The sequence below is a fragment of the Telopea speciosissima genome, chromosome 7 (assembly GCF_018873765.1).
Source record: "Telopea speciosissima isolate NSW1024214 ecotype Mountain lineage chromosome 7, Tspe_v1, whole genome shotgun sequence".
Taxonomy (NCBI): Eukaryota; Viridiplantae; Streptophyta; class Magnoliopsida; order Proteales; family Proteaceae; genus Telopea; species Telopea speciosissima.
Genome location: NC_057922.1, coordinates 7,448,376 through 7,465,252, shown reverse-complemented (window position 1 = coordinate 7,465,252; position 16,877 = coordinate 7,448,376). Strand labels below are relative to the sequence as shown.

The following is a 16,877-nucleotide window of genomic DNA, read 5'->3' as shown; positions in this document are numbered from 1 at the left end:
TCCTAGAAAAAGGTTGGTTTGGCCAGCGTTTTGTCGACAAATTGGCCTAAATTGCACCCCTATAAACTATCTCTCTCTCTCTCTCAAATTGTAAGAATCGTAGCTTATAGAGTAGACACAAAAAAAGTGGGCAAATTCATAAACTTTATTCGAAGGCAAACTAGAAAGACACGGTAATGTGCTTTGCTTTATTACTAGTGACTACATCTCACCCATTCCATTATTCGTCATGCAACACTCTCCTACGTACTAACCCGAAAGGGGAAGATGAGGTTCTTTTTAAGTGCTTAGAAACAAAACTTATTTCAAAGCTGGATCAGTTGTAAAAGCCCCTTATCTCGCAGTGCTGGGGCCTATTCAGGCGGCACCTGTGGGGAAGATTCTCAGCCCTTCGAGTCATCTGGTCCCTGTCTCTCGACTCATCGCCCCTGTCACCTCCCCTACCGTACTCGTCGTACCTTCTTCCCCTGCTCTGGTTTTCGTCCCCGTAACTTTCTTCCATCTGGTTCTGGCCCTGGCCCTGGCCCTGGCCCCGGCCCCGACCTCCATGTCTTCCTTGCCTCTCGTCCTCGTCGTACCTTCCTCCCTGCTGGCCCTGTTCCCCCTGCGCCTGATCAAGTGCCCGCTCTATTGCCCGACACCTGCACCGGTCGTCCACACGCCTCAGCTCTCTGCAGCACTGGTCCAGTGACTCGTCTTCATACTGATCGCCACGCCTGTTTAGTAACGATCTTACTCCTCGTCCTCCTTGTCCTCCTCTCTGCAGGTATCGCTGGCAACTTCACGTAGAAAACCGAAAAAAACAAAACAAAAAAAAAAGACTCAAATTTCAAAATTCGAAATTCAAATAGAATCGTGTCATAACAAATAAGCGCGAATCCGGTGTATTTTAAAAAATAAAAGTGAAGTTGCACTCAAGAGATCAGACTTTCATGAAGAAGCAAAGAAAGAAAGAAGAGAAAGAAACCTGCGGAAGCGATGGCCACTCAACTCCTCACGGCACCTCCCTCTTTGGGATTGGTTATCCTCTTCGGTGTCGATGAGCACTTGGGCTTCTGCTATGACCATTAAGGCCACCAGAAGAACACCTATGATTGCAACCTTACCCATTCTTCTTCTTCTTTGCTAGCTAACTTCTTTCTTCTGCTACTGTATTTCTTCGCTTTGAGTTGGGTGGAGCTAGAGGGGGAATATTTATAGCAAATGTTAGGGTTTGCGTGGCAAGAAAGGAGAGGGAAGACGATGGCACGTTGTGATTATGATCCTGAGATGGTCAGGCTTTGGTAAATTGGTTCATATATATATAGGACGGGTGTGTATTATATCACTTCCACGTGGTGTGCCATGCAATGGCTCCATAAAGAGGTGTTCTAATTTTATAGGAAATAATAGCTTCAGATCTGCTACGTACAATAGCAGATGGCTTCCCTAAAGTGTTTAATTCCCACTTGTGCCACAAACTGAATGGGGGTGGATGGATGAGTTCTTTATGTTTGTTGCTATTTGTATGGTGATGGCTATTGGAAGAAAAAAAATAATAATGTGAGATTTTTATATTGAAATGAGAATTAATTACATGGGTAATTTCCATGAAAGAAGGCTCACTATGCTCTGGATTTATCTTCACGTGCACCTAGTTGTGATGGCGAGGCAAGATCTTGTATGTAGGGGTGCAAGTTTGGTCCTGACGGCCTGAACCCGTCCAGGCCCGCCCTGAGCCCGAACAGGGCCTGGGTTGAGATACCTTGACCCTGATAGTGGGCTAGGGTCAGGAATTTCTGACCCTAAGTCAGGGTCGGGCCGGATCGGGGTTGAGGCCTCGGCTGAGCCCGGCCCGGCCCAACCCAACCTTGTCTTCTATTTTTTGTTTTTGTTCTTGTTCTTTCTTCTTTCTTTTCTTCTTCTTCCTAGCCTAACCAGCCCATACATCTCCCTTTCTCAGCTTGGCCAGCCCATGCATCTCCATTCCTCCCCATGGCTAGGGCAAATCAGGGTCAGCCCGGCCCGATCCTGAGGGCGGGTCATAGTTGGATTTTTCTGGCCCTGAGTTAGGGCTAAGTCGAGCCTGGGCACAGCTAAGGGGACTCAGGGTTGGGTTGGGATTTTAATAGCTCGGCCCAACCCGACCCTGTTGCAGCCCTACTTGTATGTGTGTGATACTTCTGTTTTGCTTTTCAAAATTTACTTGTATATGGATTTCTTTTTGCTAGCATTAGATAAGGGTTTTTCCGACATCCATAGACATTTTCTTGGCGTCCTATTTTGATCGTTAAACCTTGAATATACTGCATTTTGAATCGGATTTTGTTAGGGACCTTTCTAACATATACTATATTCTCTGTCCCATGTTGAATGAAGTCTTGTCAACGTTAACGATAGTGCATTCTCTTACCCAAAAAGTTTGACATCGGTAACGGCTAGTTTTCTGTGTCTTCTAGTAGTAAGAGACATGTCTTTTGGGCTTCCTTGGACAGATGTTTCCAACGGCATCTATCCTTTATATAGAGAGGATGTTGACGATACTTTAGAAAAATATTCTAAGTGTTATTCTTCCTATCTCTTTCTATCCACGTACTTGTGCATTTGTTCATCCAACACATCTGTTTTCTTTTGTTTTACCGACTATTCTTTGCAAGTTTTTCTTTGTATAAGCACAACTTTGTGAAACTCGAAGGGTCAATTGATTGCAATACTACTCGTGGAAGTCAAGGGTTGTTTCATTTCTAGCTTGGTGATCAGTTCACATATCATCTAGCTACAATATTGGGGGTGTCTATAGTCTTTAGGACAATGTCAAATGACATGACTCAACCCACATATATTATTGACAGAGCAACAATAGCAGCACCTTGGAGAGTGATAATTTGGACAGTACTGAAACATACAAGTTTTGGTTCTTGATCGTTTTAGTCATTATCATTATTATTTTATAAAGCTGTTTTTTTTTTTTCCGATAATGAGATCAAATTACAAGCACTCAATATCAAAACACCTCCCCTAGTTTCACTAATTATGTGTACCCTCCTGGATTTGTGGACGACTTATAAATAAGCTTATACCGTCAGGTGTAAACCGTTAGTTGTAATTAAACTTTTCAAAAACCCTATTTTACCCTTAAATTTTTTCACGGACCATTTTACCCTTATAAGACAAGGATAAGCCCAAACCCTTCTCCCCAAAATTTTCCCTTTCTTCTCCAGCATCAACGACGGTGGTACTGCTGGTAGAAGTCATCACCGGAGTTGCTGTTGCTACTTGAAATCATCGCCGGCTCTCGCCGGTGGTGCTGCTGATGCTATTGAAGAGAGAAAATTGAAGATGCTACTGCTATAAATCCCCAAACTACTACGCAAATAACTTATTCTTCTACTAGCTTAATTCTGTTTTGCTATGATCACATTCCTTCTATTACAACGTTCTCATTCACAAATGTTTGTTTGTCCATTTGTTCGAAAAGAAAAAGCCATTCCTTGTGTTATAGCAAACACCAAAGAAAATCACGAAATGAGACAAGAACAAAGCAAAAGAACACAGAGATATAACGTGGTTCACCCACCAGTATGGTGTGCTACATCCACGGGCAAAGACGAAAATGATTCACTATGCAAATCGGAGAGAAGATTACAGTGGAACTCTCAAGAACACCCAAATCGGTGCTGCTGCTCTCTCTCAGAAACCCTAGAACGAAAACCCCAAATCTTACTCTGTCTTTACATTAAAGCAGGTAAGGAACATAAATACTCATCCATTGTATTCGGGTCGATCCATCGGGTCAGGTCGATCAGTACCGCGGGGGCTTTGCCCCCGCACCCCCAACGAGATCAATGATGGGCTCTCTGCTACCATCACAGATCTCAGAAAAAGTTCTATTCAGGTCGCCACCAAAAATGTTAGAGCGGGTCATTCTTCAAAACGAGTCCAAGAATTCAAGACATACATAACACCTTGGTTCCATTGCACTTTTTGCTTTCCCGTTGATAAAAATAACAGAGATTTTGTGAAAAACCAAAAAATTTGAAAGACCTAATTTACAGAGCAAACGCAGAATGAAACACTGACACGACATTCAAAGAAAACAGAGGGAGAGGGAGAGATTCAGTGCAGAGTTTGGCTTTTTCATGAACATCACATTGTTTGAATCTCTGTCTGAATTGGGTTTTCTCATCAAATGTCGTCTACGGATTTGCTGCTGCATTCGAGGTGGGTGATTGGATGGGGGATTCGGTGACTGAAATGACGATGTGAGAAGAGAAAGGGAATTGGGTATTCAATAGATTTTATCTATTTCTTTTATCATCTCTCCTTATTAGCTTTTTTTTTTTTTTTTTTTTTTGGGTAAATCCTTATTGTCTATTTAATCTGCAACTATTCTATACCTCTGGTTTACTGTCAGTGGTGGTGCTATTGAATGAGAGAAGAGCTGCTAGAACTCGATCGATTGATTCTAGTTTGGGCCGAGAGTTGACGAAGATCTCCCTCTGCTAGAAGCGATTCACCACTTCCAGTTTCAAAACGAAATCCAAGAAGGGGCTATGCAACCAAATCTGGAACCACCGCTATCTTTTGTGTTACCACCCGAGCCATTTTCAGAGATTTGATTCTCTTTCGGTTGTTGATGTTTGTCAACGCAAGCATTCTTGCCGCCCAAGCAAATCCATAATAGGAAAGATCTTATTCTCCCTCTTTGTAAGGCAACCATATCACATGCACTATTGAGAATGATCACATGTGATATTGGCTTAGCCATTCAGTATTATCTTTCTTATTTTATGAGATTTTCCAAGATCCCATGATTGTAATATATATATCTCCATTTGTGGAGATTAGTGAATCAAGAATTTCAATATTCTCCAACATGGTAATCAGAGCCTGAAGAGCTCCAACGAGCACTCAATCCTCTCTTTTCTTCTTCTTTTTTTCTCTCTTCTTTCTATCGTTCTCCTCAGCCATGGGCGATCAACACAGCCTAACAGCCACACCCAACAACACATTAACAACCACTACCTCTTCTCCACTCACCTTCCCATCAGCCAATCATTTTTTGTCCATCAAACTCACCGCAAGCAACTTTCTGGTTTGGAAGAAACAGATCGTTCCTTTCCTCAAGGGCCAAGGCCTTTTTGGTATTTTTGATGGAACCAATCCTCGACCCACGGTCCTACTGGAGCCGCTTCTTGGGAGAAACAAGATGCCCAGCTTGTGAGCCTTCTTATTGCATCCCTCTCTGAAGATTTGGTTCCACTCCTACTTGACAAAGAAATAAGTCATGAATGTTGGACCACCCTTCATGATGCCTACAGTTCTGCGTCTTCTACAAGATTGATGTCTTTACATCTTGATCTGCAGAACCTCCGCCAAAAGCCAGATGAGTCTATTACTTCTCCTCTTCGTCGAGCGAAAGCCATCGCCGATGAACTTGCTGCATCCAATAATGCTCTTAGGCCAACCGAGTTCAATCTACATGTATTACGGGCCTTATGTGACGATCTTCAGGACGCTGTCTCTGGAATACTGAATCGTCCGACACCTCCCTCATATACAGAACTACATGGACTCCTTGTTAGTCATGAAAGCATGTGTGCATTTCGTAAACTCACAGTCACCGAAGCAGCCCCATCTTCAACGCCAACTGTTAATACCGTTCAATGGTCCCCCTCCTCCCTCGGTGAATCCGGCACATCTCAACGCCGTGGTTCTCAACGAGGGCGGGGGGGCGTGGCAGGTTTGGTGGTGGTCGTGGTGGACGTTTTGGGCAGTATGGTGGTCGTGGTATTCAGTGGTGCTCCTTCTGCAACTGTAACACCCACTCCACCGCTACTTGTTTTTATCGCTCTCAACATCCCTATCCCACCCAACCATCCTTTCCACCTAATGCCAACTTTTCTCAATCCTACTACCCAAATCAACCACATCCTTACAATCACCATAATCCACCGCTCCTTCCCACGCCACATCCTTCTCAAACCCTTACCTGGTATCCGAATACAGGGGCCTCACATCATGTCACTCCTGACCTTAATTCCATGTCCTCTTACGATGAATATACTGGTACTGATCAAGTGCATGTAGGCAATGGTAAGGGACTGCCAATTGCAAACATTGGTAGTAGCTCCATTTCTTCTCCTCTCTCATCTTTTTCTTATCATTTATCAAATATTTTACACGTTCCATCCATTTCCAAGAATTTGCGTTCTGTTCAGAAATTTGCCAGAGATAATAACGTCTTTTTTGAATTCCATCCTTCTTATTTTCTTGTGAAGGACCAGGTCACCAAGTCAACAGTGTTGTCCGGACCGAGTAATGGTGGTCTCTACACCCTTTCCTCTAATCCATCTCCATCCATTTCTGTAGCCGAGCGCACAACACTTGATGGCTGGCATAGTCGTTTGGGACATCCTTATGAACGCATTCTTTGCCATGTGTTGCAGTCCAATAATTTATCCTATCAGTCTTCGCATCTTAAATCCGTTTGCCCATCCTGTCAGTTGAGCAAATCCAGTAGATTGTCTTTTTCTGAGTCTCATAACTGTAGTAAATTTCCTTTGGATTTAATTTACAGTGATGTTTGGGGTCCCTCTGCTACCCCCTCTTTGTCTGGACATCGGTTTTATGTAGTCTTTGTGGATGATCATAGTAAGTTTATTTGGTTTTACCCATTATTACGTAAATCTGAAGTATTCTCTGTTTTTGTCCAGTTTCAGGCCATGGCTGAACGTCAATTTTCTACAAAAATTAAAATGGGGGAGGGGAATTTCGTTCTCTTCCCCAATATTTCCAAAAACTTGGCATTCTGCAACGTGTGGCTGCACCACATACCCATGAGCAACAAGGGGCTGTTGAGCGCCGCCATCGCCACATTACTGAAACCGGTGTTCATGTCTCAACCTCCAGGTTTTGAAGACCACAATCATCCGGATCATGTCTACCGATTGCACAAATCACTCTATGGTTTAAAACAGGCACCCCGTGCATGGTTTCATCGCCTGTCGCAGTTTCTCTTACACTTGGGATTCATTGCCAGCAAAACGGATCCCTCATTATTCATTTTCGATCAAGGCTAGTTCTCATGTGATTTATGTGTTGGTTTATGTTGATGACATTCCTGTCACTAGCAGTGATCCCAAACGGGTCTCCACCTTACTTGATCAACTTGCAACTGAGTTTTCCATCAAGGATCTGGGTGACCTTGATTTTTTCTTGGGTATTGAAGCCACTCGTCACAACAATGGCCTACTGTTGTCTCAATCACAATACATTCGTGATCTTCTAAATAAGGCCGGCATGGCTGACTACAAGCCAGTGCAAACACCAATGGCTACCACTGCATTAAGCACCGATTCAGGGGGTGCATCTCACACAGATCCCACACAGTATCGATCGAATGTTGGTGCTTTACAGTATCTTACACTCACGAAACCTGACCTCTCCTTTTCGGTCAACCGTGTGTGTCAGTTTATGCACTCTCCAACTGAAGGCCATTGGACCATGGTCAAATGCATACTCAGGTACCTACAAGCCACCATTGATCATGGCTTATTCATCACTCGATCTACGTCTAATACGCTTCAAGCATTCTCTGACGCGGACTGGGCTGGCAATAGCTCAGACCGGCGCTCTATTGGGGGTTATGCGATTTACTTGGGGCCCAACCTAATATCTTGGTCATCTCGCAAACAAAAGATGGTTGCTCGGTCGTCGACCGAAGCGGAGTACAAGGCGCTAGCTGATGCGTTTGTAGAACTGATCTGGGTGGAATCTTTGTTTCGAGAACTTGGCCAACCTTTTTCTGGTGCACCTGTTCTGTGGTGTGACAACATTGGAGCCACATACCTTTCAGCCAATCCAGTCTTCCACCCTCGAACAAAGCATGTGGAAATTGACTTCCACTTTGTCCATGAACGTGTGGCACAACGGCAATTGTCTGTTAAATTTATCTCAACCAAAGATCAACTCGCAGACATACTCACCAAACCACTTGGGACGTCACATTTTAAGTTTTTGAGGGACAAGTTGAAGATTCGTAGTTACGACTCTCCACCTTGAGGGGGTGTGTCAACGCAAGCATTCTTGCCGCCCAAGCAAATCCATAATAGGAAAGATCTTATTCTCCCTCTTTGTAAGGCAACCATATCACATGCAATATTGAGAATGATCACATGTGATATTGGCTTAGCCATTCAGTATTATCTTTCTTATTTTACGAGATTTTCCAAGATCCCATGATTGTAATATACATATCTCCATTTGTGGAGATTAGTGAATCAAGGATTTCAATATTCTCCAACAATGTTTAGTGCTAATTAATTGGTTTCGGAATCAGTGGAGAATCGAGTAATTTTCTTTCACCTGAAATCTTGAATCAGCTGGAACTGGTATGCGGAAGTTCTCTTTGCCGCAGTCTACTAGACTTTCGCTGGTCTCCTGTTGTCATCCAAGGTTGAAGACGACTTGGTTTTCCTCTCCATCTTTTTGTTAGTCTCTCTCTTCCTTTATTTATTTGTTTAGTTCCCCTGGCCCAGGAACCCTCCCGCGAAGGTAAGATTTACTCATTATTATCAGTCCCCCTCTTGGGTGTAACGAAACCCTAACTCCTCGAAGGGGTTTTCACATTTGGAGAAGAAGGGTAATAAAGGTTAAAATGATCCTAAAAACAAGTCACTAAACTAAAAGGGTAAAATGGTTTTTTAATTTAGAAAACTGACAGTTTATAATAGCGTGAACCATTAGGGGTTGATAAAACTAAAAGGGTAAAATAGTTTTTTAATTTAGAAAACTAACAGTTTATAACAGCGTGAACCATTAGGGGTTGATAAACCACACAGTTTATTAGACTATCTTTCTTAAAGATTAGAACAGAAAATAAAAGAAGGGAAAGAGAACTGTCTGGAAATGTGGCCGATGTCTGCACCCACGTGTAGACGGTGCATTGGATAGTGCATCTTTAAAGTTCTTGAGAACATAAAAAGTGCATTGTTCTTGAGAGGACAAAAAATTTTCGCGCATGTCTCTACCTCTCCTCTGTGAAAAGACACCTCTGACATTTTAAGGAATAGAGATAGACATAGAGAACGCTGTGATTTTAAATGTGTTACTATCATATGAAAAGGAGGCTAACCCAATTTGTTATCAACCAGCCTAGCAAAATTCAATCTAGTCCATCCTAGAATTAGATTGGTTTGGCCGGCTCTGTTGAAAAGATGACCCAAATTACACCAACTGAGATAGGATTCGATGAGTATCTCTTCCCCCAGAATAGGCTTACGAGTCTGTCAGTGTCGATTCCTGATTCCCAATTCGAATTGGTCAAATTCAGTCAACAAAGGTCATTAAGCGTGTGAATCAATCAATGCTGATTCCAATATGAATCAATCAATACCCAATTTGAATCACCGAATTTTGAAAACCTGCTCTCTATCTCATGTGAAGGATTGGGAGCAAAATGAGGATGAAATTTTACTGCTACACTAGTAGTAGAAACATATATTTCTGTTATAAGGCTAACAGCTAAGGAAATGGGATCTTAAAGAGTAGTTTAGAAAATACTAAAACCTAAAAAAGTATTTATGAACCCAAAGGGAAAGTGAATTATTCCATTTATGTTGGATGCTCGTTCCCTTATGCCTACACAAAAAGGGTAAAATGATCACCCCACTCCTTCTGTAGTTCTGTTAGATGCTCTTGTGCGCTCCCTCACTAGCCCCTGTGAGGATGATAGCTTTGGGCTAGTGAGGATGATAACTTTTCTAAATGTGTTAGGGTAACCTTAGACTTATCAACCAGGTCTAACCAAACCCAACCCAATCCATCCTAGAATAATATTGGTTTGACCGGCTTTCTGTTGAAAAACTGGCCTAAATTGCATTCAGCTGAGAAACGACCCAATTTAAAGTCCGGATCCCCTCAAATGACATTTAATGATCACATCCCATGGATGGATGGTAGAAGATCAACTCTAGTGATTAAATGTTACTGTAGAGGATCGGTATTCTCAATTCTCCCTCTCTCTCTCTCTCAAATTGTAAGAATCGTAATTTGTAGGAGAAGAAACAAAAAAAGTGGGCAAATTCATAAACTTTATTCTAAGGCAAACTAGAAAGACACACACGGTAATGTGCTTTATTACTAGGGACTACACTCACCCATTCCATTATTCGTCATGCAACACTCTTCTACGTACTAAACCGAAAGGGGAAGATGAGGGTCTTTTTAAGTACTAAGAAACAAAACTTATTTCAAAGCTGGATCAGTTGTAAAAGGCCCTTATCTCGCAGCGCTGGGGCCTATTCAGGCGGCACCTGTTGGGCAGATTCTCAGCCCTTCGAGTCATCTGGTCCCTGTCTCTCGACTCATCGCCCCTCTCACCTCCTCTACCGTACTCGTCGTACCTTCTTCCCCTGCTCTGGTTCTCGTCCTCGTAACTTTCTTCCATCTGGTTCTGGCCCTGGCCCCGGGCCCGACCTCCATATCTTCCTTGCCTCTCGTCCTCGTCGTACCTTCCTCCCTGCTGGCCCTGTTCCCTCTGCGCCTGATCAAGTGCCCGCTCTATTGCCCGACACCTGCACCGGTCGTCCACGCGCCTCAGCTCTCTGCAGCACTGGTCCAGTGACTCGTCTTCATATTGATCACCACGCCTGTTTAGCATCCACCTTCCTCCTCGTCCTTCTTGTCCTCCTCTCTGGAGGTATCGCTGGCAACTTCACGTAGAGAAGAACAAAAAAAAAAAAAAAACAAACCAACGGACTCAAATTTCAAAATTCCAAATGAAAATAGAATCGTGTCATAACAAATAAGCACGAATTCGGTGTATTTTAAAAAATAAAAGTGAAGTTACACTCAAGAGGTGAGACTTTCATGAAGAAGCAAAGAAAGAAAGAAGAGAAAGAAACCTGCGGAAGCGGTGGCCACTCAACTCCTCACGGCACCTCCCTCTTTGGGATTGGTTATCTTCTTCGGTGACGACGAGCACTTGGGCTTCTGAGATGACCATTAAGGCCACCAGAAGAACACCTATGATTGCAACCTTACCCATTCTTCTTCTTCTTCTTTGCTAGCTAACTTCTTTCTGCTCAGTAAGTAGAAACTCTATTTCTTCGCTTTGAGTTAGGTAGAGCTAGTGGGGGAATATTTATAGGAAAGGTTAGGGTTTGCGTGGCAAGAAAGGGGAGGGAAGACGATGGGCACGCTGTGGGTTATGATCCTGAGATGGTCAGGTTTTGGTGGATTAATGGTTCATATAAGGGACAGGCGAGTATATATTACTTCCACGTAGTGTGCCATGCAGATGGCTCCACAAAGAGGTGTTGTTAATTTCTAGGAAATAGCTTGTGATCTGCTACAGACACATTTAGGGTTGTTTTAACCTTATTTTGTTATCATCGAATGTACAGAGATGTGTTCCTCCTCCTCCCATCTATTCTACAGTTTGAATGAATAAATTTCTTCTTTTTTTTTAATACCAATCTTCTCTTTAGAAAAAAAAATTTGGGTTTATTGTGTCTATCACAAGAATTGCCTTCAATCATGATCGATCTCTCCAAAGTTGCTTTTATACAATATTTGTATGCTGACGTGACTCAACCCAAATTCATTCTCGACAAAACAATAGTAGCAGTACAACCAGCTTCGTAGTTTTAACAAGCCATAGGAGTGATAATTTGGACAATGCAACCTAATGTTTTGGTTCTCTCTTTACACATTATCAATACTATTCTTTGAGTTCGGTTCCTCTGCACGTACCAACAGGTAAACGTACATGTGAGAGTCAACCATCTGTCTTATTTTTACCATTTATAAGATGAATAGTGGTTTTTATAGAAACAAAATTAAAATGTGATTGACTCTGAGATGTACATTCACCTGTTGGTACATGCAGATGATCCATTCTCCTATTTTTTTACAACAATATTCAACTACCATTGTTGTCCTTTCTTACCCACTAGCTTGTACCAACCTAGAAATGCTTCTTGTTTTATTTAATGAGACATGTCTGATCATTTTGATGTTTTACAACATGCTCATGTACGTTTACTATTCTGTCACCTTGCATTCAAAATGCCTTATTAATTTTCTTCTAACCACAACTCTGTTTGTTTCGGCGTAAAATTTTACTTGCATAATTTTTCATGGTAAATTTTACTTCGTAAATGTAAAAGTTTATATGTTGAAAAATTTTCTACTGTTTGTTTCCATCAAAAAACAAACATTAGAACACTTTTCAACATTTAAAATTTTACATCTAAATTAAACAAACAGTAGAACACTTTTCAACATTTAAAATTTTACACCTAAATTTTTTTGAAGTGAAAATTTTCAAGTACATTTAAAATTTTATGCCAAAACAAACAGAGCCTCGTTACTTAGGATTTTCCTCCTCTCAAGTTTGAGATCTGTAAATTCTTGTAAGTACCCCTTGTCTGAGGGACACGTGAAGAGCAAGAATCCAACGGTCAGAGAGTATCCACGCTTAACCCAACCCCAACCCTAACCTAACCCATTCTCTCTCCTCTCTCACTCCTCCCCATCCCTCCCTGCCTTGGTTTCTCTTTCTTTCTTCGTTCTTCTTTCTTCTTCTCCAGAGAACATTTTGACCCATCTTATGCCTGGGGCGTAGTTTAAAGTTTTGCCCTTCTCCAGAATGTATTGATCATGATATTATGACAATAAATCTCTGATAAATAAACCAAATTATACAAATAAGCTTCTCCGCACTCAGCTTCTAATCTCGCTTTTGAAGACCATGAACATTGGTTCTTTTGTAATGGAAGGCCTTTATAGAATGGTTATGGTTCTCAAGAATAGAAGTTTGGTTTTATTACTCCAAAGAAAGATAAGCAGTAAAAAGAACTTTCTTGTTGTGGAATATATTACCCAACAAGGCTTGCATTGCATCTCCGTGGGTTAACTGTACGCAGCCCAACCGGATGATTCTTTAACCTCACCATCTTTTTAGGAGACCGGATCATGTCCTTGTAAAAGTACCGTTCAAGGCCCTCCAGGGCCAGTCACATGGAATCCACTCCTCCTGTGGGATCCACGGTGGATTCCATGTGATTGGCCCTGAAGGGCCTTGGACAGTACTTGTACAAGGACATGTTTACTAGTTCTCAACCCCCCCCTCCCTTTCCATGAACCCCGACCTGATGCTATCCCTTACTTGTCATCAAGCTAGCTAGAGGGTGCAACAACTACAAAGCGCTGTTGGTCATCGTGCTCATCAAAGTTGCAAAGGTTCGCATGTCTCGTGTTTGAGAATATTTTTTTGGTAAAGTGTCGTATATATTAAAGGAGAATGTACAACCTGGAGACCCAGAAACAACGAACAAAAACCAACAAGTGTAGCGGAAATCCTGGTTCATAAATTCTCTCCTAGGCTTTTGTATTTTCTAAAATACCCTTTAAGATCTCATTTCCTTGGCTGCCAGCCTTGTAGCAAGAACATTCATGATAAGAGCAAAAAAAATTTCTAACCCAACTGTTTATTAGGCTATCTTTATAAAGATTAGAAAAGAAAATAGCAAACAGAAAAAAAAAAACTATCTAGAAGCATGGCCTATGTCTTCACTCGCATGTATCTATCTCTCTCCTCCTCCTGTGAAAAGACACCTCTAACCCTTCACGGAAGAGAGACGAGCATAGGGGATGCTGTAATTTTAAACATGTGTTACTACCACAGTGTTATGAGACGGAGGCTAACCTAACTTGTTATCAACCAGGCCTAGCCAAACTGAATCCAGTCCATCCTAGAATTAGATTGATTTGGCAATTTGGATCCTCTACTACTGAGCTGCCCGGCAAGACCGTGCTGCCAAGACACGGTGAGACGTGCAATGTCCTCCTTACCCTCTCTCGGACAAGGCGCTCGGGCAGGGGTAAGACGGATATTGCATGCCTCACCGTGTCTTGGCAGCACTGTCCTACCAGGCAACTCGACAGCAGAGGATCTGAATCCTTTGATTTGGCCAGCCTTCTGTTGAAAAAACTGGCCCAAATTTCACCAACTGAGAAAAGACTCAATGAGTATCTCTCTCCCTCTCCCTCTCCCTCTCCCTCTCCCCAGAATAGGCATCCAAGTCAGTGAGTGCCGATTCCTGATTCGAATAAGTCAGAAAAAGTCAAAAGAGAGTCATTAATCGTGTGAATCGGCCAATTCCAATATGCATGAAATTTGCAATTCGATTCACCGATTTTTTGAAAACCTGCTCTTTAAATTTGTAACGAATCGTTGTTTAGAGCAAGGTATAACAGGAGAAGTAGGCAAATTCACAAATTCTGTCAAAGTCAAAAAACTAAAGACACATGATAATGTGCTTTATTACTAAATGGCATCACCCTTGCTAACTACAGAAAGACACGGCAAGGGTGAATTTTATTTCCATTATTCATCTTGCAACACCACTTCCCCCCTTAGTTAGTAAGTTCGGGAACGGCAATTGAACGGGAACGGATACGTACGGCAATTAAATGGACTAGACGGTAATAATACTTTTCAAAAATCCGGTTTCATAAAATGCATACGGTAATAATATGGTACACGTTTAATACGGGTATAATACGGCATAGACGGCAATAATACTTTTAAAAAAACGGACATATATTCGTTATATAACATGCATTCATCACCTAATAAACAAAATAATATCATGATTTTATGAACTAAAATAAACACAATAATATAATATGCTATATAACATCTCTAAGATTATCATTTAACATACCAAAATATCAATAATCTACAAGAAATGAATGTAGATTGTCTGAAAATGAGATGAGCAAGTTGATTACCTTATCATTAAATCATTCTTCCAACATTACATTTCTTATTATCTACAATGAGATAACCATATCTTTTTAACCAGATGTGTTCTTGTGAAAGGGGATGAGTTCCCACTAATTAACCAACACAAGACAAGAGGGAGAGTTCCAGATATGGATCTCCACTGTACACATTAGCTACAAGAGACAGAAAAACAAGAATAAAATAGAATAGAGATTGAGCCGTTCTCGCCAATATCACACCAGATTCATTTGCTTCACTACCACCATCAAAGTTCAAAGACTAGAGAAACAAGAGGAGAGTACAAGACTTAAGTGCCGCTTTGTTGAACGGAGCTGGGGAGGATGATTGGAGATGGAGGGCGGCTACTGTTGCCTGCTACGGTTGGATGTTCAACGCAAATCGAAAGGGACGAAATGGAAAGTGAAATCGTTTCCCTAAATTCTAATCTTTTGGGTTTTTTAAAAAAAAAAAAAAAACGTATAATACGTATTATATGAGTATAATACTCGATCGATTAAAAAATGCATTTTTTTATAAAAATAAGGAGACGGGAGTATTATACGTTTAAAATTTTGGGTACGCGTATTTACTAACTAAGCTTCCCCCCCCTCCGCCTAAGTAACCAAAGAAGAGAAGATCTAGTGAGGAGTTGCGTCGCCGTTTTCCTTCCATTGGTGTGGGGCGGTCATTTCATGCCCAGCTGTATCTGGGTACAGGTACACGCTCAAACGCATGACCAGGTGGCATTCTTTTTCCCTTTTTTCTTTCTTTAAATAAAAAAGAAATACTTTGTGCATACTTCTGTGCACATATTAATCATGAAAGTTGTTGATAAATTCACATATGATAAAAAAAGGGAATATTTTGTCCCCCCTCCCCCCCAAATAATTAATGTATCCTCTATCAATTGAAAATTTTGAGAATTTATTATATTTTTGGAGGGGAAATTTGCAAATAATTCGACCAGAAATTTTGGATTCCAAAAAGAAAGAGGTGTTCACAAATAATTTAAACCCAAAACTCAAATTTTTTATGGAATCTCAATAAGCCAATTAAAAAAGGACTGAATTCTTTTGTGAGTTATCCAAATTTTAATGCATAATATACGAATTTATCTGTTCTCCATTTTTCACCAGTCTTTTTTCCTTCTTTCAAATCTAATTGTGATTTTTTTAATTTATTTACAAACTTAATTTTTTATGTTCTAATTTATTCTCATTTTTACGTATCATCAAGAGATTTGGGAATAAATTAGAACATAAAAAATTCAGTTTGCAAATAAATAAACAAGTCGCAATTAGATTTGACCAAAAAAAAACCTTTGGTGAAAATTGGAAAACATATTATTATATATTGAAATTTGAAAAAACCAAAAAATTCTTGCTATCAGGACGAAATTTTGCTGCTACCTGAGTTGCACGATTTTTTTTTTAGATTGATTGCAGGAATGTTACTCTCCGCACTTATAGTTGGCCCATTGCTATGGCCCTCCCTAGCTCTAGCTACGCTATGGGCCCTCATATAGGATTGACCAAAAACATTTTTAGGAGGGAAGGTTCTAAGTATTTTTAGTTCACAGTATCCGGACTGATAACGAACATTGGCGAAACAGATATCCAATCGGATCAACTATATTGGTCTGATACTTAATCAAAACACTGTTTTTTCCATTAAAAAGTTACATCCATACCGTATTGGTTGTAATTCATATCAGTCAACTATCAATATAAGTACGATCCATACCCGTACAATCAACACCAATATGGTCGATTCCTAAAACCTTGATTTAATTGGGTGCTTCAATAACCCCTCTTTTATTTATTTTATAGATAAAAAAAACATTATTTAATCACGTTCCACCCACACAAACGAGATAAAATGACCACCCTGCCCTTCTAGTGGTGCACCTATGTGCTCCCTCATTAGCCCCTTAGCCCCTGTATGGCTGTATTGATGCAAGGGTCATACGACCAGGCAACAAATCCTTCCCTTTTATTTATTATCGTTATATAAAATTAAAAATTAAAGATAAATTATTGTTGTTATTACCTTTGAGATTCTCATTTGAATGTTTGGGGTTGTGTTACATGAGGAGAGAAAA

At 40.9% G+C, this 16,877-nt stretch overlaps 2 protein-coding genes across 2 annotated transcripts; both read right to left on the bottom strand.

The window, feature by feature from the left end:
• Positions 1-316: 316 nt before the first annotated feature.
• Positions 317-1,110, bottom strand: LOC122667493 (2S albumin-like). The gene is made up of 2 exons (XM_043863771.1): positions 968-1,110; positions 317-779 (listed from the first exon to the last, which is right to left on the bottom strand). Exons 1-2 carry the CDS (start codon positions 1,108-1,110, stop codon positions 317-319), a joined length of 606 nt encoding a protein of 201 aa, XP_043719706.1.
• A 9,133-nt stretch (positions 1,111-10,243) lies between these two features.
• Positions 10,244-11,029, bottom strand: LOC122667492 (2S albumin-like). The gene is made up of 2 exons (XM_043863769.1): positions 10,887-11,029; positions 10,244-10,694 (listed from the first exon to the last, which is right to left on the bottom strand). The coding sequence occupies exons 1-2, from the start codon at positions 11,027-11,029 to the stop codon at positions 10,244-10,246; spliced, it is 594 nt and encodes a 197-aa protein (XP_043719704.1).
• Between the last annotated feature and the right edge of the window lie 5,848 nt (positions 11,030-16,877).